Source organism: Actinia tenebrosa, unplaced genomic scaffold (genome assembly GCF_029948245.1).
Source record: "Actinia tenebrosa isolate PJP-AT-01 unplaced genomic scaffold, QUT_ActTen_1.0 PGA_scaffold2__45_contigs__length_23673736, whole genome shotgun sequence".
Lineage (NCBI taxonomy): Eukaryota > Metazoa > Cnidaria > Anthozoa > Actiniaria > Actiniidae > Actinia > Actinia tenebrosa.
In genome coordinates, this window is record NW_028292579.1 from 8,525,338 (window position 1) to 8,552,588 (window position 27,251).

The window sequence follows — 27,251 nt, forward strand, 5'->3', positions numbered from 1 at the left end:
TTAACAAACGTATAAGTTTTTTAAATTTAACTTTTAAAACAATTTCAAACTTGACATAATACGCTAAAAAATTTGTTTGATTATAGAAAAATAATAAGGGGGTGACTTGCGAAGACATGCTTCTATGAAATGTGCTCATTCTAATGACTGCTACAGTATAAAACGTTTAAACTTTATAACCTTATTTAAAATCCTTAGCCTTTTATAATCAAGCTTTCAAAATTTCTTTATCTTATCTTATTTTATTTTATTTTTTCAAAAGCAAAATTTACGCTCGTGATGCCTGTGGGTTAAATGTAGTTCGCATTGAATGACGCAAGCATAAGGGCGACACTGAAGCACTGTTAAGCTTTTACAAACTACACATAACGAATCTAGGATAAATAAAGGAAGCATTTATGGAAAAATAGCTGGGTGTCAGTTTACAAATCGATTTTTTTGCATATTTAATTGGACAAAACCCTAAATTGAAAAAAACAATTTGGAAACTACGAAACTACGCACAGTGAAACCAAGCCGTGTCTGATGGCTATATATGGGAGTACCTGGGTCTATATATCATGCACTAACTAGTAACACATCCTAGTCTAGGCTATATATGGGAGTACCTGGGTCTATACATCATGCACTAACTAGTAACACATCCTAGTGTAGGCCATATATGGGAGTACCTGGGTCTATGCATCATGCACTAACTAGTAACACATCCTAGTGTAGGCTATATATGGGAGTACCTGGGTCTATACATCATGCACTAACTAGTAACACATCCTAGTGTAGGCTATATATGGGAGTACCTGGGTCTATACATCATGCACTAACTAGTAACAAATCCTAGCGTAGGCTATATATGCAGTGCTCGAAATAGTGGTCTGCCAATGATCAAAGACAAGCCAAATTTCAGGTTTGGCAGGTGAAAATAACGATACACTGCCAAATGAATAATAAAATGGCATGCAAAATTTACTGGAATGACTTCCTTTGTTTTAGCATGCTCCTTTACTAAGGCAGGCTACATTTCGAGCCCTGTATATGGGAGTACCTGGGTCTATACATAATGCACTAACTAGTAGCAAATATAGATGTAACTATGTAATTATATAATATGCTTTAATGAGTCTAATTTAATGCCTTTATCACTCCTGGGTGGACGGCTTAGTGCCTAACAGGTTTGTCAACCCAAATGATGGATCCTGGTAGATCTCAGGAAAAACCTGAGAACCTGGAGAAAACAACTCAGAGGAGAAGCACAAGCGAGAAACAGCAAACAACTCTAAGCTACGCGTTGGGAGGTGGCACTTCCAAAATAATATTATACAAGTTGAACTATTTCTTTCAGCTCAAAGATAATTCACTGAAACGTTATCAAGTACTCTGGATAGTTTTGGTCGTCATGGAAAACAACGTACATTGATGGGTTTGAAACGTCATCCACCACACTATCATAGGTTATTGTAGGAATGTTAGGGTCCTTTGGCGGTGGTGAAATAAAAGTCGGACTTCCCTGTGTATACTCCCCTGCCAGTACGTTGACCAGATATATGTAGCGGTTTCCTGCTGAATCTGGGGGAGAATATTTAGTACTCATCGAGTATGAAGCATCTCGAGCAAAGTAAACGCCTTTTCCAAAATAGGTTGCTGCAAAAACGAAATGGAAGCTTTTGAAGACATGTATTATTTTATAACAAACAATATGATTAACATAATCGGTAAACAGAAATAATATGTACTTATTGACTGAGTTAGGTCGGGCCGTACGGGAAAATATTTGGCTCGAGGTGATGCCGTACAAATGACCGAGAGCCAAATATTTTCCCGTACGGCCCGACCTAACTCAGTCAATAAGCATTTTATCATATGACCCTCACGAAAATAAAAATAATTAAGAAAAAGAAAGCGCGCGGATTCGAACAGGGCCGGACGGGTTTTTCCGGCCCGCTTACGTCAACCCGTCCGGCCCCCATCACGTGACTTTTTCCAATGGTTTTATTAGAGCGCGCGAGCAGGGCCGTACGGGTCATATGATAAAGGTATTAGATTTTAGAGTGCCATATATACATTTAAAGCGGCAATATCATATCTTATATAATTTAGCTGAACATTGAATTGTTTCTGCTATCTATCTAAAGTTAGCTCGTGTTTCATAATAACTACGTAGAAATAGTAAATTAAAGAAGAAAATACTTTAAGACAATGATGATAATATTAAATAGGTCATAAACTCTTACCGTTTTTCCCACAGTAGCTCCTATTAAACCCCTTGAGGTTGATTAGCTTACATGTTTCAGGAGCAGTCCCATGGAACAGCTTTTTTTCGTTACTGCCATTTTTGTCATCCAGTTCCTGTTTCTTCACCATGTATGCCCTGTAGCGAGAAGGGTTTTGTACTCGCTCAATCTTAATGATATTGGCCGGTGACCGAGCCTTTTCTACGGCCTTCTTGACGTCATCGTACTCTTGCGAATTTTTGTCCAGAAGAACCAAATGAACGACTAGTTCTTTACCATCACTATCTGATGGTTGCGGATCCCAGTTACACGGGACCCGAATCCCTTTACAAGATAAAACATATAGTATAATGCATGAGAAAAAATAAACACAATCAGAGACATCAGTCAACCAGAGACGAGATCTATAAATCGGTGGAATCAGAATCGTCCTTTTGCTTTCAACTTTAAGATGGATTTTCACGCGGTCAAACTCACTTGCAGTCTTAAAAGTATTAGTAGAACAAAAACATATGCACCTAGAGCCAAGAAAAATGAGAGAAGAGCGGTACGGAGCGGATTAAGAAGCACACAGTTTCTAGTATTATGGTCATTCTTTTAGAACTGAGATGAATGTCTAGCTCTCAAAATAAAAGATTCAACTTACCTGCTATTTTCACTTTTCTCTCTACTTGAATAGTTTCATTGGTTTCCAGATTAGTTTCTGTCATTTCTCTGAAATTAATCTTGTAACTAGATATGCCATCTTCGTCAGCCAGATTCACGATAAAAAATGGCTCCTTACATTCATGCGCTTGTTCTATTGCGGCATTAGTTTCGATGTTGTAGGGAATTGCTTCACCGTCATACACGTAAGCCCACTGTACATTCAAGGACAACAGCTCAGCAAATTTACGACCATCTTCTTCTTTAGATTTTTCATTCAATATTTTAGTGATATCTGTAAAAATAAACGAAGGTAGGTCAAACCATATTTTATAGGCAATTTATCTTCTTTATTTTCCATCCCATGGCAATAGTCCCCTTCACAGTTCCCTGCGCCATCTTGAAAGGTAGCCGTGCCTTTGCATCGAAGTGAGACGAACGGTGAGCTTGCAATGATAGAGACATGCGAATAATTGTCCAAGGTGTTAGTAAAGGTCTCTATCATAGCAGGCTTACCGTTCATCTCGCTTCGATGCAAAGGCTCATCTACCTTTCAAAATGGCGCAGTTTTCTCTTCATTTTTCTTCTCCCTGTTGTTTATCCACGGGCAGCTCATCATCATCATCATCATCATCATCATCATCATCATCATCATCATCATTATTACTATTACTATTATTACTATTATTATGGCAGTATATAACATTATCATCATCCCATCCCCATCCCCATTCTTTAATGTTTTGATTTCGCACTTTAAGGTGTTATAGTGTGAAGTTATGAGCTACTACGATTAGGAGCCGCATACTCACCTATAGTAGCAATGACTACGTCTTCAGAATCGCCCCGAACAACAATGCGGTTGATTTTCTTGTCTATTTGGATTGTAGTATTATGCGTTGTCTGAAACTGCATAATCCGTTGATTTTGGCTCTCTGAAAGTGTGCCAATCGCTTCATGATGGATCTCTTTCTTTCTCGATTTTTCTTTCACTAGGGCTATGAGATTAGATTCTGCTTCGTTCAAGTCCTGGTCACTGGAAGCAAATACCTAAGAAAGAGCATTCATTTTTTTCAACCACCAGGCCAACTTGAATCCCTTAAACAATACACGGCACTCCACCCACCCGTTGAATATTATAGATGGAGAAAATACGGAATACCTGGAGACGAAACCACACTTCAAACAAACTCAACTCAAATATGTGGCTCAAACTAGTCCGGAATCGAACAACAACAACAACGACAACAACAACAACAACAAGCAAGCAAGCAAGCAATATTGTTACTTTTGTTTTTAATAAACTTACGACCCTGGGCTACGCAGTGGTGAGAGACAGCGCCGTAGCATACTATTAATAAATGCCATAATATTTTTAATAGTTATCCCTTTCCTGACAAAAACACTAAATTGACCACGTATGTAGCACCTTCGGCAAAGAAAGCCATTCCAGAGGGAAACAAAAACATCATCTTTAGTTTAAGGGCAAACGGACTTCGACAAAAAAGTTAAAGGAAAAAAAAATAACGTAGTGGTCATAGCAGGAAGTTGTTTTTTAAAATTGGAAAGAGCTATGGCGCTCAGAAAACAGACCACGATTAAACCAATTTATTCAGGGGATATTTGTTAATTCTAAGATTAAGAACTCCGCTTAAGGTGACTGGACTACTTTTGAATAACGTTCGCGTGTTATCAGGAAAGAAACTCAAGACTGTTGCCAACAAAAAGTTGCTCGGTGTAGAGATCGACCAATACTTACAATGGAACAACCATGTCAAATCTGTTATATCATCATGTTTTTCTAGACTACATACACTGAAGAAAATACGAAACGTTACTGACTGTAACTTACGAAAGCACCTAGTGGAATCACTTGCCCTCTCCAAACTGGAATATAATGACATTGTGTTTGAACCTTTGCAACAATACCTAATACAACGTCTTCAACGAATGCAAAATGCAACTGCTTCGTGCTAGGAAGATACGCCACTACCGATGATTGCCTCAAAATTGGATGGTTACCCGTCATGCAACGCCGAAGGTTCCACCTGCTCAAGGCCACGTTCAAGGCACTATATGATCCACACTGTCCAAGCTATGCAAGTATAGAAAGATCGAACCCAACACGCAACCTGAGGACAAGCAGCAGTGTCAATCTTACCACCCCCTTATAAAAGGAACTTTCCCGGACAGTGCTTCCACAGACTTCAACTGTTTGCCTATTGACATTAGAAATTCAGACTCTTTCGCCTCCTTCGTGAGAAGAACTAAACTTTTATCAATGAAAGAAGCTAAGCTAGAACTAGATAAGTAATGATTCTAAGTTACTGACGTAACTATTTATAGGCCGTAACCAATTAGTGGGGTATGGTGGGGGAGGGGGGTAGGTGGGGAGGGAGTGTCCGAGATTTCGTGAGCGAATTCCTTACATATATATATATATCTATGCATAGCATCATCAGCAGCAGGAGGAAGCCTTATCCGGAGCTTAGGAGCCGATGCCGAGCCGAGCGGAGCCGTGAGCCGTAGCGAGCCGGATCGGAGCCGAGCCGAGCGACCGTATCCGAAGTCCTGATCCGGACCTATCTATCCATCCTATCCGGTTATCCGTATCAGCCTTACTATCCTTATCCTTATCCTTATCCTATCCTATCCTATCCTATCCTATCCTTATCCTTATCCTATCCTTATCCTTATCCTTATCCTTATCCTTATCCTTATCTATCCTTATCCTATCCTTATTATTATTATTATTATTATTATTATTATTCCGTGTCGTGTTCGACGTTGCTCAAAACCGCCTGAAAAGCGTATAAGAGTTTATTGAAGAACCATATTCGTTTGAGCTTCAACAGGGCAAAACCCTCAATTGGACGGTACTCTCTATCGATAGCTTATTCGGAAAAACTCCAAAAAATCTTGGTTACGTATACATTATATCAACATTTTAGAAAAAGTTAATTTTTCTAGCACATGAAAAAATAGAATTTGTAGGGATTTTACTTCGGCTTTATGAGATTTTTTAAGAGCACCGAAACTACAAAATATGACAAATCAATATATCTCTTTGTCTTTTTGTCGAAAATATCCACGAATTATTGTATAATGATTGACTAGCCTTCATTCGTGCAATCATGGAGCCTGCAAATAACTATTATCTTATGATTTTTTTAAATAATCACTTCAGGTGGTGCAATTTTTGCTCCAAAAGCTCGCGCGTAGGATTCCATTAAATGCTGATTATCTCGAAAACAAGCCCGGGACACCCTATTTTTCTTTCCAGATTTGGAATCAACATCAAATTTCAATTCGAAAAATTGTAGCAGGCAGTCACATTAAACCAAATATTTTCCTATATCTGAGCAACCTTAAGCATCGACAACCATCTAGGACAACGACATGGGAACATAAAGTGAGCAGGTCAACGTCTAGGACGTTGCTTTTGCAATGTACTATAATGAACGGCAAAGCCAAGGACGACTCGGCATACTTGGAATCGAAATAACCTGATCGCTAATCATCCTCAATTCTTCGTTTCGCCGTCCTCGATGCCTGCCACTCAGCTTAAGGTTTATAATAAAAAACTGGCTACTAACCTGGAGCCACATTTTTTCATTCATAGCTGGTGTGGAAATTCCACTTCTATCATCTTTAGTTGTATATGGCTGGTGTAAAAGAGCACTTGCATCTTTCACCTCGCCAAATCCAAGAATCTCTTTAAAAGATTGCCAAATTGACGCAGGTGCCTTTGCTTCCTCAGTGGCTTTGTAAAAAGCTTCTATCATGTCACTCTTAAAGACGACAATACGTATATGATTTAATGAAGTTGGATTTTCCTGTGAAATATTTATTACAGCGGACAAAATAGCTTTAGCTGCATCTTTGGGGCTCATCTTTCCCATTCCTGTTCCTATCGCAGGAACAGCAATAGAAGTAATTCCCATTGAATCAGCCTCCTTGAAGCATTTGAACATAGCGTTTATTAATTCTGTAGACGAAAGGTCCTGCTGATTATCGAATACAAGGTGGAAAATGGTTTTAGTCGGAAGAGAACCAGCTGAAGTGTTGACAACGGATCCCGCGTTTTGTGGCCCCAGCTGGTTACATTCCTCTTGAATAGAAGTACCTCCCTTTTCGGCAATATTTTTTCCGACTATTCCGGAAATTGACACTTTAAGATTTTTGTTTGCTGCTATTGCTATTGCATCAGTCGTTTGTTGTGTGATATCTCCAGATGCGACTTCCAAACGAACTGAGCCAAAGTGCGAGACGCCTTTTTGAGGGTTTTGAAACCTCTCACCGACGTTTTGGCCCTCTCTTTTGCCAAGGCTTTTCTTAGCTAAGTTCTTTTTTTCCTCATCTTGGAAGGCTTTCACGGTGGGTTTATCTTTAGGAAAAATAACCAAATGAACTTCAATGACAGTGCTATTGGGGTTTTTAATCTTAAAGGATTCAGCTTCTTCAAAGAAAGCCCTGGCAACAACGTCTGTAGGAAAGCCAGCCTTTCCAGTTCCAATGGCGGGAAATGCGATGCTGGAAAACTTTCTCTTGTCTGCTTCTTTCAAACAGGATTGGATCAACGAACGTAGAACCTAAAATCAACACAATTATTAAAAGTCTTAACTTGTAGATCACCAGTACGTTCGACTATCACTTGCATGAGCGACCCAAGAAATAAAAAAAAAACTTTTAAAGTTTATTCCGGCCTTTAGTTTTTTGTTGATCTTCACTCAAGTGTGAACCTCTTATCACTGAGCGAAATCATGCTTAGATTTCATCATGATATTTCTTAATTTTTTACTTTTCTTCTTCTTCTTCTTCACGGCCAAAACAATGTCAAAACAATTATTTTCTATCATTTTGTACTTAAAAAGCATATGAATAAAATTTTAAAGACGTAAGAACTAATCTTTTTTATGCATTTCAGTTGCGCGATGGACTGAAAATCGGCCGCCAAATAGACAAAGATGAACAGCGTCGCTTCGCATTTTTTACTGATAATGTTGACTCGTAATGCTTTGAAAGTTCTTTAATTGCACTCGCCTAAAGGCTCGTACAAATACAAGAACTTTCAAAATATTACTCGTGTCTATTAATTTCCTTATAGTACACTCAACAAAATTACTCGACTCTGATTGGTCGAGAGGAGTACAATTATAGCGTTAATTGTACTCCGTTGGAGTACCGAATTAAGTCGCTATGGCAACATGGCCAAAATAATGTCAAAACAATTATTTTCTATCATTTTGTACTTAAAAAACATAAATAAAATTTTAAAGCCGTAAGAACTAATCTTTTTTATGCATTTCAGTTGCGCGATGGACTGAAAATCGGCCGCCAAATAGATAAAGATGAACGGCATCGCTTCGCATTTTTTACTGAAATTTTGTTGAGTGAACTATAAACAAAAAATCGCACGATCTTCTCGTACAATTTGGAATTAATAGACACTCGTAATGTTTTGAAAGTTCTTTAATTGCACTCGCCTAAAGGCTCGTGCAATTACAAGAACTTTCAAAACATTACTCGTCTCTATTAATTTCCAAATTGTACTCGAGATCGTGCGATTTCCTATACAAACAGCCACATTATTTAATTGCATTCGAAAAAGATATGCAATCTTTTGTGCCTTTTATTAACTGAAAATTTAATTTCATATGAGAAGTATTTTAGAAATCTACTTTATATTAGATATCTAAGAAGAATATATTTCTTGTAAGAAAAAGGGATTTTTATCGTAATTTAGTGCGCTAACTTTACCTTTCGTCGCAAAAACAACTTCCCTAATCCGCCATTTTTTTTTTTTTTTCATTTTCGCACAGCTAAAACCTGTAGAATGCCAGCCACAATGGCCGATTTGATGACGTGACCTCTTAGAGCAAGTCATCTATTTTAGCCTCACAATCAAGATACTTTTATGAAGCGACCATTGCGTGATTTGACAAGCATTTCAGAATAAATGAAATTAATTAAGGATTTGAATTACCTAACCATTAGCATTTGATTCTATGGAAATAATAGAAACCAGAGTAGACAATAGCAAAGGTTAGCCCTAATTTCCTTTCTACTATTTAATAATTTAGGTTAAATGCTGAGCTACATACCGCTTCTCCTTTTCCTTTTTCCCAATTTCCAGCTGCCACATGAAAGACATTTTTGCAACGAAGGTTGTGTCCATCAGTAACGACCATTCGTCCAATTGACAATTGTCCTTTGCCTTTGCATTCTTGGTCTAATCCAGGGCCTGCAGCATCGCTAAGAGCTTTAGCGCATGGATTTTTGCTCAGATCGAGATCCTGTGATACAGTGTTAACTAAGGCTTCCACCTGTAAGCAAACGAAAGATCGGAAGATAGGTAATATTATCTGCTGACAGTAGATTATTAGGAAATAACTTTTTTGAAGTCCTAGATGTTGGCGACATCGAAATTTAAATTAAGAAAATTAAAAAAGGGTTGTTTTTTTCCCCTGGATTTTTGGATTTTTGTTCACGTCCTAAAGCTTTGCGCCAAAGACAAATGCGCAAGGACAGTTTAACTTTTGACTTACATCTTCCTTTGCAAGATCACCAACAACGATCATGACTTGAATCGGCGCCACTGTCGTTTTGGCAACCTTTGAGACTAAAACTGCACTAGTTTTAGATGATCTCCCTCGTCTTTTTATTGCTTTTGTAGTATTTTCCTTTGCTGGCGTTGTAGTATCAGTAAAAGACGGCTCTTTATCAAATGATATTTTCATTTGGTCGTGGAAAGCCTTGATAACAGAATCTTTCATGTGAACAAAGTGAACTTCATTTAGAGTTGATGATGGGGTTTCTTTAAAGTATTCGAGTGCACTTTGTATTAGTGTTTCTGCACAAATGTTTTCAGGAAATCCAGATGCACCTGCGCTTATTGCGGGAAATGCAATACTGTTATACCCTTCTGCCTTGTGTAATGCGTTGTTCACAGCCTGAGCCAGCATAAGAACTTCATACCCCTCTTTGGTTCCTCTTGTCTTTTTAAGGCGTACTGAGGAAGTCCACTTTGGACTAGCCACGTGATTGATTCGTTGACAAGGGAGGCTGCCCGCTCTAGTAACCAAAACTTCGCCCGATGAAAGATCACCAAATTGTTTTATATATGCATTGCATTCATCTAGAATTTCTTGGCCACCCCTATCTGCAATCCTCTTCGCGACTCCACTATCATGCTCTAGCTTCTCATTGGCTGCATTGACCATTACATCGACTCTGTGTTCCGTTATATCTCCCTTGTACAGTAATATTTTTTCCCCTTCAGGCGTGACGTAACTGCAAATCATTCTGGATAGGCTCTTGGCTTCATCGACAGCTCCAAATGAAGTTGGTTGTGAACTTTGCGATGGAGTGCAACGTTCAATGATACATTTATGTTTGTTCTCAATGGCAGACAACAAAGCCAGGCCCATATCCCCAATAAAAGGTTTCTTCATTCCTGGCTGCTTGTCCAAATCGACTGTGCGATCTTTGATGTCACTGATGATCATTTCAATTTTTGGAAAAGCCAGCTGGATTCCTTCTTTGGTGCCAGAAACTAAGATCTCGTTTTCACTTTTCTTAGATACTTTCACTGACTGGCTCTTTAGGGATTCTTCGATATCTTTGATGGCGGGACCTTGGTATTTGAATATAAACTTTATGCGACCAGTTTCTATATTAATCACTTCGTGTAGTTGTACATTTTCTTTGAAATATGACATAATTTTTTCTTTGGCACAACTAACATCTTCCGTCATGCCAGCTATCCACAATGTGCTTACTACTGGTTCTTCTGTAATCTTTAGTAGCTTGGACTGCTGCATTTCACATTTGAATTCTTTCCATTTCTCGGACTCAACTAATCGTTTTAGGTGTTCGTCGAGAGGAATGCTTTCTTCTGTTGTCACTTCTTTAATGAAGATTTCAGCTCTTTTCGCATTTTCTCGATCAACCGCTGTCAACAAGAGTTGTTTATCAAAAGTGACAACTGCATTGATGGCATTATTTTTAAAACTTTGAAAAATAAAGTCCTTTCCTAGTTCAGATCTGAGAACTTCAACAATAGATACAGGTAGTTCCATTTCCACTTCTTTCACTTTGGACAGTGTTTTCCAGACGGTAATGTTTCCTTCCTTCACCATGGCATCTGGTCCCCTGAAGTTAATGGATCCATCGTTTTCTACCATCGTCACTTCAAGGTCTTTAAATCTCTCTTGCAGATCTTCTACAAACCCAATGAACTTAAACAACTCCATTTGTGCAACGTTGAGAGAAATTTTCTTGCTAATTTTGCTTTTTTCGTAAATAATTTGCTTCTCAATTTCAGAGCTTAGATCTTTCAATTGTTCGGTCAATAAAGACACCTCAGTTTTCTTGCCTGTCAACGTGAATGAGCGTTTTTTTTCCAAGCACATGATATTTACTCGGTCTTCAAAAACGACACACTTTTTCTTCGCTTCCTTACACAATTCTTTCCAGACTTCTTCTTCTGACACGGGGATAGTTTGTGTCACAATCTGGTTGATGAAGGCTACAACAGCTTCACAGGAATTCTCCCATGTCTTCTTGTCCATCTTGGGCTCAACACAACTAAGAACAATCTCTCCTGAACCTTCCTGCCACGTGTACTTTATTTGGTGTTCCTGCAGAAGCTGTTCGAATTCTTGTTTGAGGAATTTGTTAATAAATTCCATCGTCTGTGGACTGGCTTTGACAATTCTTTCCGCTTTCCCAACTCCAGGGCTGGCTGAGGTCTCACCAAGAAAGACATAGTAAGGAACCACCTTCAGCTTCGTTCCATTGATTACAAGATCTTGCTTTGTGACCATATTATTGACAACTGAAACAATACAATAAGGCCTCCTTTGTTCTATATGCACGATACATATGACATGCATTCTAAAAGCTAAAATACAACGCAATAAAATGGATTATGCTTTATTAATAACATCGGCAATCAAACCTGATAGATCTTCGAAGAACACCAAAGCTCTTGTGCCATCTTCATCCATTTCTACCTTTTTCACTTCACCGCCTCCATTTCGTGGACTTTCGAAGTAATAGAACAGGATGTCTCTGGTTGTGTTTGGAGCGAGTCCTGTCACTTCGATACAGTTACATATGTCAACCTGTTCGATCTCTAGGTGTCTGCCTTCAAGGGCTCTTGTGCTACACTTTTCTTGTGATTTCTTGAAGTCTATAAAAATATTTAGTCTATAAATATGTGATAGCCTTTATATCATGACCCTATGAAATATAAATCGGGTGCATTTAGAAATAATATTCTAAACCATCTTTTATCTGCTCAGTGGCGCAATTTGCGCCGCGAGGTGACCGGAAAATTTTACAACTCTTTTACTGGGCAGTTTGGTTTCTAACCATAATGAAAATAATAAAATAAGAAGAGATTTTTTTGTAGCTTTAATATGATTTTGGGAAAAATGTTAAACGAAAAGTACACTTTTTAGAGCTCTTTCGTTAGCCAAGCACAATTTGCTGTAGAGTATGTTTGGCCGAGAAGGGCAAGTTTCTAATTCCCTAGGCGCACCATTGTAGGAAGCTCTTCCAATGCAGTTCTTGTGTGACGTTACTTAATTTTTCTAGCTCTGCTTCCTCGCAGTGCTTTGCCATATAATAGAGAGTTTTAGATTTACGTTCACGGCAAACGTGAAACGTCAGTTGACCAGTAAAAAATTATTTTAAATTACTAAAAAAGAATCGCAAAAAAGTCCAAGTAGTAGAAAAACAAAAGAATATTTGCGCTTGGTGAGAAGCTTTGTAAAAGGTAAAGTAAAATACAGGAAAACGATGAAAACGTCCTCACGTTTGCCGTTTGCGGGGCAAAAAAAAAGTCAATCTAAAATTCTCTAATGAATACGTTGTTAACCGAGTGGGGAGTTCTGTGACGCTTCGCGCTTTGGCCATAAGCCAACGGAAAAACACTGTCCATAAACACGATGCGGTACGAAACCTGCCACTCGGTTAACAGGTAATATATCAATAGTATCAATAGCATTGTTTGGCGTCGTTCACCTGGTGGATTTTTAAAGGTAACCAATGCATTTGAATAACTTCCAAAAACCACGTCTTCTACTTCCTCTCCGCTGATCACCTCCATGAACAATGTTAACCTCTCCGCAGATATCTCAGTGTCTATATTGATCACGTGAAGTCTTTTTGGATCTTTTGGAGTTTCTTCACAGATTTCTTTCAGCGTCATAGTAAATCTCGCTTCATAAAATTCTAGGGTTTTCTTCTGTGACACTCGTTCTGCAACTAAAAAGACAATAGACTTTGTTACCGATACGATTGCCTTCTTAAAGTCTATTATTTTATGTTAGGAAAAAAGTATACATTTAGCATTAAACCGGTGTTTAGTGCCGCCTGAGTCAGCTATCGAAGCTAATTTGTCCATGAAAAGACCCTTGAACACTGGACAGTCTGTTTTACGATTGTGATCGAGTCTCAGGGAAAGTGAAAAAGCAAATTAAACCGCTAACTTCTAAATACCGAATAGCGAAATTTCAAATATAGGAAAACGAGATACCTCTGTTCCTGGCTAGCAAAAAAAAAAAAGATCGTAAAAGCGTCATTTGATAAGCTAGCTCCAGCTTCCATCGATCACTTGGGTAACATCACGTGCTACAATAAGTTTGATTGACAGCTGGTACTGAAACTACTTGATCGGACAATATTTTGGAAGCTTTCAATACATCAGTCTCTTGTAATGCCTTGGCAAAATTTATCTAGTCGGGTTATATAATATAATATATATATAATATTTATTTATATAGCGCTAAATCCACTAATTGCTCAGAGCGTTATGACATGGTCCACAATATGATCAATTGCACGTTTGATGCAAGGCTGGCTTTGCTAGCAGTCAAATCACCATGACCTTGTCCCACGAGTTAAAACAAAAAGCTTTCTGTTCTGAAAAATACACCGTTTCGCAAGCTATAGCAAAGTTGACCAGCACTGCATGCGGCAGACAATGCAGTGTATGTCAGATAAATATACCTTCAGGATTACAGAAAGTGATTTCAGCAAAGCCTTCTTCTTTGTTCAGCTTAATATTCTCTATCTCTCCTCCCGCTGATCGCCGTTCGTTTTCAAATAAGTCACACAATGACTCTTTGGTTGTTTTTCCTAAAATTCCTGAAACTCTGACGACCGTAGACCGCTTTATCGGTTGTTCGGATACCAGGTTATCCTGTAGAGAAGTGGGCTTCTGTGGTTGAAGTGACCTTGATACGGTCAGCTGACATCCATCAACATAATGGTTTTCAATCTCCAGTACTTTCGTGGCGACTATAAAAAGAGTAAAGCTACTTTTTATTGATTGACGAGCAAGGTAGAGAGCGCGCAGGTGGAGGAAGTGGGGGGGGGGGGGGGGGGGGGGGAGGGAGGGTAGCATTATTTCTAACAGATCTGGATGGGGGGATGAGACCTAAGTAAACTTTTGTTTTGGAAGGGGATGCATTACCTAAGTTTTTCGCTATATTATGCTCTTTATTTAGGCCCCCTCCTGGTAATTATTGCACGGTTCAATATCTAATTTGCGCAAACTGTAATATAAAAACCCCTGTATCTGTAGTGCAATATCTAGGAAAAATAAAACTTAAGCAAGGCAAGGCATTGCTGTGTATTATATCTTGCTTTTCGAGAGCGCTATAGCTGTAAAGGTTCCCATGGTATTTGTATCACCTACGAGTGCGACCTTTGGCTTCACCGATTCTGCCCGTTTTAAACTAATCGTTACGCATGGTTGCACAAATGCACTTGCGGTTAACATAACAGAAGCTACGAAAGTGATAATCTGCCTCTGTCTACTTGGAAGAGTAGTAAGTTCATAATATCAGTGGAGGAGCAACAGCATATACTCTACCCAACCCAATTATTTTACTTGAGGTATGTACGCTGCTCGTTACCTTTCCTGGTGCTACTAAATCAATCTTTAAAGAGTTTAATATTTAAGATATATTAATATTACATTTTCAGAAGCTTTTTAAAAATGGCGTATCTTCTTACCAAAAGGAGACGCAAACGTAACAATTGCTTGACTTCCATGACGCTGGATGTCTGTCACCTTACCGCCACCAGACTGACGGGCATTCTCAAAGTACCTTCGTATTTTCCCCTCTGTAATTGTACTGGTAATACCGCTGACTAACAAAGAAGCACGCTAACACAAGAAATTTTTAAAAAATTGAGTATAATCCTCTTTTTGAAAAAAACAACCGCTTTATATGCAATTTGATTTCAAAAATATATATGAGTAAGGGTGAGGGATTGTTAAGGTTGTATGAAAAGGTCGCTCTTATCGTCGTCGATTTTTTTAAGCTGAACCTGTCCGCGTGGCCTGGTTAACACTGAATCGTAGTCTATTTCCGTTTTTTTTCTTTTTTCTTTTTTTGTTTTGTTTTTGTTTTGTTTTGTTTGGTTTTTTGTTTGTTTTTTTGTTTTTTTGTTTGTTTGTTTGTTGTTTGTTTTTTTGTTTCAAGCCAGAAAAATTGTCATTTACTTGTATTTAGAGAACTAACTAAACATTAACCAAGTAAATAGTTCATTTAGAGTCAGTACATTTGTGCGGAAATTCGAGAACAATGTCCGAACTTTTTGGTGGCCGTAACACAATGTAAAACAATATATAGCCCGTAAAGGTGAATTATTCTCGAATGGACGTACCTGATCATTAGAAGGCTTGTATTCTTCCACAGTTAGTTGACCCCCTTGATATTCATGTGATCTGGCGAGCACACGCCTTGCAACTAAAAGAACAGACGTATTTAATAAGCAATCAAACAAGCAAACAAGCAAGCAAGCAAGCAAGCAAGCAAGCAAGCAAGCAAGCAAGCAAGCAAGCAAGCAAGCAAGTAAGCAAAAAAAAAAAGAAAAAAAAACCAACCAACCAAACAAACGAACGAACCGAACGAACGAGCAAACATAAGAACAAACGAGCGAACGAATGAATGAATGGATGGATTGGGAGAAGAAGAGATGAATCAATCAATCAATCAATCGTGGTACAACTAATGATCGTAGTAAATAAATGAATAGGAGTTATATGATAATGGCATTTCCGCAGAGTGGCTCTTTTTTCCAATGAATTCCAATTGGAAGTTAAAAGTTGATTTTTCATCGCACGGAATTGCCCATCAACTCTGGACTTTCCAAATGAAAGAGATTATGTGAAGAATGGGGAAGCATTTTTTAAAGAAACAATGTAATATCTTCATACTATTAAAATAATTTGGAAAAAATTGGAAAAAAAGATTTAAAATATTTCTTAAAGCAAAATTTGCGGGCATTTTCTTCAAATAAGGTACCAGTCTCCACTCGGACAGCTTCTCGAACAGTACCAAAATATATGCTGAGTTCGTGAGCAAATTTGTCCGTTTTAAAGCGAGATCTGGAGACTAAATTATGGATAGTGAGCAATATAGAGGCCAGGTTTCTAGGCCTACACAAATGGCGGTAGAAGGATGATTTCTTATATCAAAAAAAGCACTGGAAAGTTGTCATTTTGGACCGTTTTGCTTTGTCAGGTTAAGTTAAAACTCCTGGAAAATCGCTACTTGCTTTCAGCTTAAGAGACAGCTGGATTTTGGAAGCAATTTTAAAAGCAATGGTTGGGCAACCAATTTCAGTTGTTACCCTAAATGATTTTATTCACGACGAACAGCAGGACCCGAACGAGGTACAGGAATGATAAATTTCCATACATATAAACACTACGAAACCTGAAATTGAGCCGCAAAAAATCGCATGATGGCAAATTGAATCACCAAAATAAATAGTAAGCTTATATGGTGTGGTTGTCATTCTTTAATATTCCTGTTACCTTTCTTGCATTAACTTTCAATTCTCTTCACGAAGTGCTTAAAGTTTCAATATTATGACTTTGCCTTATAAATACACATGTCCGTGAGAGTAAAATTGATATTCGGAAACTGGAATCTAGTAGTTTATTCTCTAATTTCCCGGATGTGTCAGTCAATTCTGTGTGCCGTGTGGGTTTTTTGTTGATTTGATTTCGAAAACACAAAATCAGCTCATCTTACAATTACCATCTGACGACGCGAAAGTAACAACAGCTTTATCCCCTTTCATTTCTACATCAGTGACGTCACCACCACCAGATCGACGAGCGTTCTCAAAGTACATTTCTAGGGCGTCTTTTGTACAATTATTGGAGAAGCCACTGACCAAGATAGAAGTACACTATGAAAAAAGTAAATTCAATAAACATATATAAATAACACTAAGCTACTAATGATAAAGCTACCATACTTTGTCAGTGGCTAGCAATCAGATATCTTTGTCTATTTATTCAGCAATGATTGGGCCACAAGTTTATTAGCCTGCGTAGCGTCGTAGCCCCGTGCGAGTTAATTACTGGCACGTGTTTTACCCTAATGGTGTCGCTATGATTATGATTAATGCTGACCACGTTGTCCAAATAAGAAATGATTGGACGGGGAAAAGTCCGAGGACTGTCAAAATTGGACGCGGAGACTGTAGGCCGTGTACACTTTGGCTGTCAAAGGAATTTTTCGAGTCTAATCATTTCTTACTTGGAGCGAACATCATGGAGTCCTATTTCCCATTGGTTACCCAAAAGGGGTTATAAATAGATAGCTATACAATTACTAGAATAATCTATTATATACTTATTGACTGAGTTAGGTCGGGCCGTACGGGAAAATATTTGGCTCGAGGTGATGCCGTACAAATGACCGAGAGCCAAATATTTTCCCGTACGGCCCGACCTAACTCAGTCAATAAGCATTTTATCATATGACCCTCACGAAAATAAAAATAATAAAAAAAAAAGAAAGCGCGCGGATTCGAGCAGGGCCGGACGAGGTTTTTCCGGCCCGCTTACGTCAACCCGTCCGGCCCCCATCATGTGACTTTTTCCAATAGTTTTATTAGAGCGCGTGAGCAGGGCCGTACGGGTCATATGATAATAGCGATTATTGTACCTCATCTGTGGACGGCCGGTATTCTTCCACAGTTAGTTGACACCCTTGATATTCATGTGTTCTCGCGAGCACACGCTTGGCAACTGAAAAACGCATAAAATAATCAAAAATCACAATGTTGTATAGTACCGAAATTGATTTCCAAAACATATGCATTAACATAAAATTACCATCTGACGACGCGAAGGTAACGACAGCTTTATCCCCTTTCAGTTCTACATCATTGACGTCACCACCACCAGATCGACGAGCATTCTCAAAGTACATTTCTAGGGCGTCTTTCGTACAATTATCTAAAAAGCCGCTGACCAACACACTAGAACACTATGGAAAACCAAACAACAGGAATGCAACTTAATTGATGTAAGGAAGTAACAATGCAAACAATATATCCATCAAATAAACTAAATCACTAGTATTAAATACTCGTGGAAAAATAATAGAAAACAATATAGACAGTCCAATATAGACCAATTCGGTTAACGCAATGTTTTACCCAATTAAAATCTACTAGGAATACTTTCCTTTGTCTATTGATTTACATATCATATCCATATCAATGCTTCAATGACATTTAAATATAATGGACAAAGAAAAGTATTCTTAGTATATATTTGAATTGGGTAAATCATGGCGTTAGCTGAATTAGTATATTCTGTAATATTTAGTAAAATTCATTTAGTATTATATTCCAGGCTGACGGAATATAAGAATACTACATTCAAGTCTACACCACCGCCTGATGATGACTAGCAGTAGCAGCCGAAACATCGCTGTCCTCCTTAAACTGCCACAATCGTGAGACAAATGAAGAAGTATGATCTTTGATTTATATCATTCCACAATAAATAATCCTTTCCATTTTAGCGGAACTCCCATACTTAAGAAAAAATGGTAAAACATCGAGTTGATTTTTCATGGCTTGGCTGACGTCACTTACGTCCGTCCGTCTGTCCGTGTACACAACACAGGGAACCCAGTTGATGTCAAAGAAAAACTTCTCGTAAATGCGGATCTCAAATGCACAGAAAAAATAGTTTTAGGACAAATTATAGACCAACAACAATTTTAAAAAAATTCATATAGGTAGATCAAGAAGTTTTCTGAAAGAAGTACTGATTTTGACAAGAATTTTTATCGACAAGTCAAAGAATTTCTCTCAATTTTTAATATTTCTATAGATAAGCTTAATTGATTTTAATGCTGGATGAAATACAATCCGGAGAGCAAATATTGCAACAAATATTCGGCCTTTATTTAGCATCGTAAATCTTTAGCAATTCGATTCCTTTCAACCAACTGCAACTTTTGTTTCCCATCGGCAAACAAAAGAAGACTTTCATTCAATAATTTTATATCTTTCATAAGTTTAGTTAGTTAATGATCTTCAGCCAATTTTCTCTCGCTGATGCTACCTAATCTATTATTTTCTTAATTTCATTGCGGTAAAAATACGGTTCTTACAAAAACCTAAATTCTTCATGGATAACCAAACATTGTCATGTAAAAGAAGTAAGAGTAAGCAGTTTTATACTCTTTCTTTATATGCCGTGCTCATTTGTCCAGAAAAAGATAGGAAATCTCCGAAATTTGGAATTTAATGAAAGACACCCAAGTTAAATTTCACTAAACTTGACATATTATTGAATTATCTGTAATTATCTTTCGTTTTTCAAGTAAAATTAACAAGGAATTCAAAGTTTAAAATTGTCGGCCATGGAAAACTTTGTTGAACAATTTTTCAAGAACGAAACAAGCCCCTGGGGTGGACAGTGGTGGGTTGTGTACATGTAACAAAATTCCTAAGTGGGCTCGGCTACGCCTCGTGAATCCATGCTACGTTGACAAAGTGATGACGTAATTTATCGTCAATAAGAGGACAGACACATAAAAAACTGATGTCTATTTGTTAAATATATATATATATATATATATATATATATATATATTATATTTAGTACTGTTTCATGGATTAAATGTTTGCTCTCTATTATAACAAAATTGCATAATATAGCAACAAGTGTTCATCTTGATGTACCTCATCTGTAGACGGCTTGTACTCTTCCACCGTTAGTTGACACCCTTGATATTCATGTGTTCTTGTGAGCACCCGCTTGGCAACTGAAAATGCAGTGTCAAAATTGCTATCAAAGGTTACTAACCTGACGCTTTTAATGCGCAAAGTCAGTGCGCAATTTCAGCCTATTTCAATCAACGGTAAACATTTAGAAGTATTCCACAGTGCCAAAATACTTGGTCTTATTGTGTCTAGCAATCATAAGCGGAACGACCATGTCTCTGAGGTTGTTAAGAAAGCGCTTAAGCGTTTATATTTTCTATCCAGCTGAAAACAACTAGTGTTAGGCGTAGTGAGCTAGTCTAATTTCATCGCACGTGTATCAGGCCCGTGATTGAATATGCATGTCCTGTATATCACAATAGCTTGCCTGATTATTTAAGTAATGATTTAGAGGCGGTGCAAGAACGCGCTATGTGTATTATTTTTCCTTGGATCCAGTATGAGGACGCGCTATGACAGCAGGCCTTCAGCCCCTGCACGCACGTCGGCAACAACTAACAAGCTAATTATTCCAGGATATCCTTTCAAATGATAAACATAAGCTAAGAAGCCGTTTGCCGCCATACAATAATGATTCATACGCAATGCACCATTGTAGGAAATGTAATATATATAAATATTTGATCTCCAAAACATATGGATTAACATAAAATTACCATCTGACGACGCGAAGGTAACGACAGCCTTATCCCCTTTCATTTCTACATCAGTGACGTCACTACCACCAGATCGACGAGCATTCTCAAAGTACATTTCTAGGGCGTCTTTCGTACAATTGTCTGAAAAGCCGCTCACTAGCACACACGAACGCTATGAAAAAAGAAAAAAAAACAGAAATGCAACGTAAAGACTTCTTGATGTACACAGACCATTTAGTCATTAGTCCTCGAGCCAAAACGGGCTATTGACTCATAGGCCATGAGGGCGAGAGGACTAATTGTTTTAATCAAATCCAACTAGTCTGTCAAATATATAGATGCAAACAAGTTTTGAATTAAAGTAAATTTAATGTATTGGTTTTCAAAGCCGCCACTTAGTAGGATATAACTTATAGCCTAGCAGTAGCTCGTCTAATCCGAACGCAGCATCTATGATAGAACACTAGTTGGATTTTACTAAACCATATTACACGGTATAAACCTACTAACGGCTATCACAATTCAAATTATGTGCTACAATTGGCTGAGCTTCTAGTGGTCTGTTAGTGATAGTTCACTAATAGCCAAAACGCAAAAAGAAAACACAATAGTAGGCTTAAAGTAAATCAAATTAGAGCATGAGGGCGAGAGGTCTACTTGTTAAATAGAACTATTATGAGTACCTCGGGCTCATCTTGATGTATCTCATATGAAGACGGTTTGTATTCTTCTACAGTTAGTTTACACCCTTGATATTCATGTATTCTGGCGAGTACCCGCTTGGCAACTTAAAAAAAAAAAACATTTTAATTTGATTAATGTTAAATAAAACAACTATGGCGGTTTTTAAAAAAAATAGCATATTAAAAATAACGAAATACTTGACATTGAAATAAAGTTGGTCTCCAAAGCACATTAATGAATTCATTATACTATTACCATCTGACGACACGAAGGTAACAACAGCTTCATCCCCTTTCATTTCTACGTCAGTGACGTCACCACCACCAGATCGACGAGCATTCTCAAAGTACATTTCTAGGGCGTCCTTGGTACATTTGCTGGAAAGGCCACTGACCAGGACAGAAGCGCACTGTGAAATAATAGAAAAATATTTACAGCATTTTATATAATCACAATGTCAACGGTCATACTGTACTTATGTATAATTACGGGAGCCTGGACCTGGTGTTACCGAACAGTTGGGTGTCACCCTAATTAATAACGTGTATTTTCTTAGATAAATAAGATAACTTAAATAAACTGCTAACTCGATACCACTTGATTGGTAACTTATTCATAGACTTGGAAATGATAATATGATAATAATGATGTGAAGTTTTTAAGATCACGCAACTTATTAAATATCTTGTAAAGTTTGTATTTCTAATGTTTTGACTTTGGATTCTGTAGAAATATCTAAACTATGATTCTTCCTTTTTTCTACCTAAATAAGCTAACGTGGTGGAATAGTGTTCCTTGTTTTAGCATGCTTACTTTTTGGTTTTCAAAGCTTCTGTAAAGTCTCTCATTCCCAAGCGGTTGTCTTTCTTGTTTAGTACAGTCTTCTTCTCGACTTAATTCCTCTCTGCGGTACTAGCTCAGTTCTTTCTTTCTTTATCTTTACCAAATAACCTTTCCCAAGCCTTCTGCTGAGGTTTTCTTTCAAAGGTTTTTCGTTCTCAACATTATCTTCTCAACTGCTTCAGTACGATCTTTTCTAGTGGAACTCTGTGTGAGTTGCTTCCTTGGACGACGGTCTTCTTCTCAGTTCTCTTGTACCTATCGTACCTACCTACCGCGCTGTGTTTCGTTGCACAGCTCACAACTACTGAACGCTTTCTTCTCCGCATTTCTTTTTAAAGGGCGTATATAAATATTTCAGGAACAATACTAAGCTAACAAACTACTTATTGACAAAGATCTCTAAATATAGGCAAAGGATTGATATTACTAAGTGATTTAACACCTGACAACAATAATGAATTAGATCCCCTTGATCTACTTAAGTTATTCCATGACACCTGGCTACGCAAAAAACTATTCATGGAGCTAGCTAGGACCCATCGTCTAGTTCGTCTAGTTCTGATTCTGATATATCAAACCTTTATGAATAACACTAGCTATGTTTCGGTTTGTGATTTCGTTTCCGAGTTAAGGGTATGCTTTTGCAAGCTACCAGTAGTTATAACCAGCTAACCATTGTTTTTTTAGGGCAAAATGTACAAATACCTTACAACAATTAATAATAGCTATATTACTTCTACAAAAAGTGTTAATATGATATTACGTGAGTGACCACGTGATTGCTTCTGCAGGTCTAATCTACTTCTGCACGTCCATTTCGTCCACTCAAAACTCGTAAATTTACATATTGTATCAAAACCTTATCCAAAGACAATTTATCCTTTTGCTTAGGGGTAAATAATTTTATCCATAAGAGTGTAGAAAATACCCTGTTGTTTGTCATTACACATAGACCAAATACAGAAATTTCTGCCGCTTAAACAGTTCAAAGGTAAACGCATAATTTTCATTACTCAAAGTGTGTTTCTCGGAAGAGTCAATTTCTATAGGCATCGTTTTTCACCTCATAAAGATCATCGTCTCTGATTCATAAAGGAAGTCCTTATTGGAGTTCCAGCAGTACTCATCAGCCATGCATACCTTCGCCTCAGTGCAATGCAGCCATTGTTGCTACAGGAACAGTTCTTCGTGCAGTTTGACTTTGCCGCAAAGCACTTGCAGTTGGTGAGCGTCAAGATACTCGACGGAGTCAGTGGCTTTGTTATCAAGATGGGGCAAAGATAACCATCGTCTATCTTCCTTCCGTGTCCACCAGGAGAGGGTAAATCTTGTTTTGCCGACAGTGCTTTTCTTCATACGTATGCTTGATAGCTGACTTTAGCGGTGTGTTGTTTAAGACTGTCAGTGTTGGCGGTAGCAGCAGATTGTTCTGTGAGAGTTCAAAGTACTTTACTGCCATATCTCCAAAGGTTTACGCCTCAGCAAATCTTAGCATCTGCAACCAGAGCCATGGCATCTAATACATGAACGGTTGGCATGGTTGAAAGAAAAGTAAACCGTGGCTCGACGGTGACGTTCTTTTGCAATATCTGGAGAAGCACGCTCTTGGTGGTCTTAGTCCCTATGGGCCAGAGAATATACAATTGTAGCTCGAAGGACAGAAATTCTCTCAAGTTTGCTTGACGGACGTTGGCAACGATCAACAGTCTTCCAAACAGATCATCAGGCTTCTCGTTAGCACATTTGACCATGGTTCCCAGGTACTTAGTTTATTAGTGTTTAGACGCTGTTCTATAAAACTGTTCATCTGCTCCTTACCCTTATTCTTTAATATGCTTGTCACAAGCTATTCAGCTACTTTGCCTGGCAGTACAAAATGTACACCGGTTGCAATATTACTTAGAGACTCGCAATGCATGCTCAGAAGAATGGTTTTTCATCAGCCATGATTTGAAACCGGTAATATCTTCTCAACGTCGTTTTTTTCGCGTTCTACTCTTTTAGGAACTGCTTCCTAGTGAGTACTAACTCGGTCTGAACCATCCATTCCATTCTCGTTTGTATGTATATATACGTCGATCAAACACTTAAAAAGAGGATCTTCAAACTGAATCTCGAACTCTAGCTATTTGTTTCACTAGTTGTTTGGAATGGGAATCACAAAGGTTTTAAAAGAAGCTTGAATATAAGAAGTAGAATTCAAGTTGTAATGCCAAGTGATAAACAACCGCATTTTCAACAAATTTTAGAGTACAATAAATGATCTATCATGTTATATTTTTTTATATATTAGCATAAGTACCTCATCTGTGGACGGCTTGTATTCTTCCACAGTTAGATGACACTCTTGATATTCATGTGTTCTTGTGAGCACCCGCTTGGCAACTGAAAAAATATTATTACCACAAATCATTTTACAAGCTAAAACAAAAAGTACTGACATGATATGTAATTATTTTCATAATGTATTTCTAAATATGATCTAAAAAAATATCGTATCAATGGCAAAAAAATAACACCAATTTACCATCTGACGACGCGAAGGTAACAACAGCTTTATCCCCTTTCATTTCTACATCAGTGACGTCACCACCACCAGATCGACGAGCATTCTCAAAGTACATTTCTAGGGCGTCCTTTGTACAATTATTGGAAAGACCACTGACCAGGATAGAAGCGCACTATAACAAACCAAATAATAAGAGTCAGGGCACAGAGTAAAGACACAATAGGTGTGCAGACTGGGACTTTAAGTACACAAAGGTCTAAGCCATAGGGCGAGGGTTGTCAACGAAATTCAAGACCAAAGGCCAAAGACCAAAACAGAAGCCGTTCACAGTAAAAACACTATAGATTACAGAGACTGGTAAATCGTAGAAGCACAATAACAAGTATACCTCAGGTTCGTCTTGATGTACCTCATCTATAGACGGTTGATATTCTTTCACAGTTAGCTGACACCCTTTATATTCATGTTTTCTGTCAAGAACTTTTTCGGTAACTGAAAAACGTAGTTTTTTTGTTCTTTGTCAATAGGTTTAATATTTCTATAGATATATATATTTACCTACTTACCTTTACCTTTATTTACCTATATTTATATACCTTTCTTTTTAGAAGTTGTAAAAAATTGCATACATTACCTGGTAATCAAAAGAATATACGAAACTGTACTTTACGATTTAAGGTAAACTCTTTTTTTTTCTAAATGAATTTTTTTGATAGGTTGCTATCAATAAACTCGCCTACGGCTCGTGTTTGCACTGATCTGCTCTCGAATTCTCCCAACCACATCTCGGTTTGCATTAGCGTGTGCAAACACAGTAAATGTATTTTATTTGTTAAGAAATGGACAAAGACAATAGCTTGAGGACTTATTTTGACAAGTTTTGACTTAACATATCCGCTAGTTGCCCCTCAGTCAACTCCAAAAAGTCACGTAACTGATACTAGTACAAGCAATAGCGCAGCGCACTGATTCTAAAAATAGCTTAAAGATTCGGACAAACATTGCATTCTGTTTAACCGCTACGAGGATTAAACGAACCAATTTTATTGTTTTTACTTAAAGTCACAATAATAACCCATGTAAACTAAGATCAATTGCGATCGGCTGTGAAAGTTATCTGCTGAAAGTAAACTTGTAAGTTTGTTTGTCCGAATTTCGCCTTTGTCTTCGTTTTTATGACGTCACGATTACGCTGCGCTATAGGGTGACGCGTTTATGAATATGACTATAATAAAATTATTCAAATGGATGAGCTTTTATTTTTCATAGCGTTATCGATTTTCATATTTGGATCTTTCTAAGCAGTGTAGGAGAAAGCTTTATTGCATTTAGGGCTTTTGTTTTGCCAGGCACTGTTTAGCTCCAAAATTATTATCCTTGGCTTTGCAACACCAAGAAAGCCAATTTACTTTCACTTTCACTATCGAACGTTATTGAATAAACATTTTTCGTTCGTACCGTTTTCTAAAATCGTTTAAACTGAACGAACAATTAAAAAGAAATATATATATATAAATTGCTAGAGTCGTACATGCATGATTTTTTTGACAATTGAGCTTTATTTAAGAGCACTTTATCAAGTATCATATTCAATTTATTTTCGACATTAACCGAGGACAAGAAATGCGGAAACATACATTACATGCATCACATGTTGCACTTGGATTCAGCAGATCAATAGCTATACTCTATACTCTATGATCAATATCTATACTAAATCTCATAATGTAATCTCATAATAATATAATCTAATATATAATATAATCTATATATATATATACTCGATTGCAGAAACGTTGTAGTATGCATTTATACATTTATACAAATATCTAATGAGATGCATAATGCAAAATAACCATTTTCAACGCTTAAAACCAACTGATTTATAATCTGTACGATCTAATAGACAAGAAAAAAATATTTTGACAGTCATTGAATGAAATAAACAATAAATGGAGCAATTTTTCCGTTTTGCATATCATTAGATATACTGAATAAATTAGATATATGTATAAATGTATACTACAACGTTTCTGCAATCGAGTGTATATATCTATTATACATATATACTTTAATATTATATCTTTAAAATGCAGGGTCCAGTCTTAAGCATTCGAGTGGTTAAAAAACCAAACGCGCCTTTCTAACGAAACGCCAAATAACACAAAAGACACAAGACTTTTTTTTACCTGAAGCCTCCACAAATTCAATCTTTGCCTCGCCTCGCTCACCGTCGACATCAATGTTATCAATATCTCCTCCACCAGATTCTTCGTTACTTCGTTACTAAACCATGGGCGGCACCCTCTTTGTTGCGAAAATCAGGGTTGGTAAGCTTAAACTCATTCTTTAATCGCTCCCATGCGACTTTATCATATTTATTATCCTTTGAGTCAAAGACAGTGTCGCCCGGAAGCGGCGCTCCTAACTCAAACAATATCCTACGAATAGTAAAAGCAACATGAAATCTTAGGAAAGGAATATGGAACATTTCCGCGGCTATACCACATCCTTTAGTAGCAGCCCAGACAGCAAAGTTTAACTGCTGCGGCCAATACCGCATGTTGGAACCTGATAACCATTCTCTGGATTCTTTCCCTGAGGCATGTTTCATGGCAGTTTCCCTAAAGATGTCTC

The 27,251-nt window shown here is 37.6% G+C and overlaps 1 protein-coding gene across 2 annotated transcripts; it reads right to left on the reverse strand.

The window, feature by feature from the left end:
• On the reverse strand, nt 1-26,914 carry LOC116288434 (protein mono-ADP-ribosyltransferase PARP14-like). 2 transcript variants are annotated; one of them, XM_089033818.1, is made up of 23 exons: nt 26,804-26,914; nt 25,003-25,106; nt 24,633-24,786; nt 24,408-24,490; nt 21,518-21,671; nt 21,262-21,365; nt 20,597-20,750; nt 19,899-19,981; nt 18,031-18,184; nt 17,861-17,943; nt 16,943-17,096; nt 15,561-15,643; nt 14,904-15,057; nt 13,893-14,183; nt 12,906-13,148; nt 11,836-12,069; nt 9,422-11,712; nt 8,978-9,199; nt 6,470-7,465; nt 3,686-3,923; nt 2,875-3,168; nt 2,229-2,552; nt 1-1,638 (listed from the first exon to the last, which is right to left on the reverse strand). In XM_089033818.1, the coding sequence occupies exons 3-23, from the start codon at nt 24,727-24,729 to the stop codon at nt 1,352-1,354; spliced, it is 6,723 nt and encodes a 2,240-aa protein (XP_088889944.1). In that variant the 5' UTR covers nt 24,730-24,786; nt 25,003-25,106; nt 26,804-26,914; the 3' UTR covers nt 1-1,351. The 2 variants fall into 2 exon arrangements, with proteins under 2 accessions (XP_088889944.1, XP_088889945.1); XM_089033819.1 differs by lacking the exons at nt 21,518-21,671; nt 24,408-24,490.
• Between the last annotated feature and the right edge of the window lie 337 nt (nt 26,915-27,251).

Bases quoted from the DNA above. Each gene is read 5' to 3' on its own strand.
- LOC116288434 (XM_089033818.1), bottom strand. From the start codon at position 24,729: ATGTACTTTGAGAATGCTCGTCGATCTGGTGGTGGTGACGTCACTGAT. The intron at 18,185-19,898 runs GTACATCAAGAT...GGTTTTCCATAG, and splicing joins ACAAGCCGTCTACAGATGAG to TGTTCTAGTGTGTTGGTCAG. The intron at 13,149-13,892 runs GTATATTTATCT...TTGTCTTTTTAG, and splicing joins CACTTTCTGTAATCCTGAAG to TTGCAGAACGAGTGTCACAG.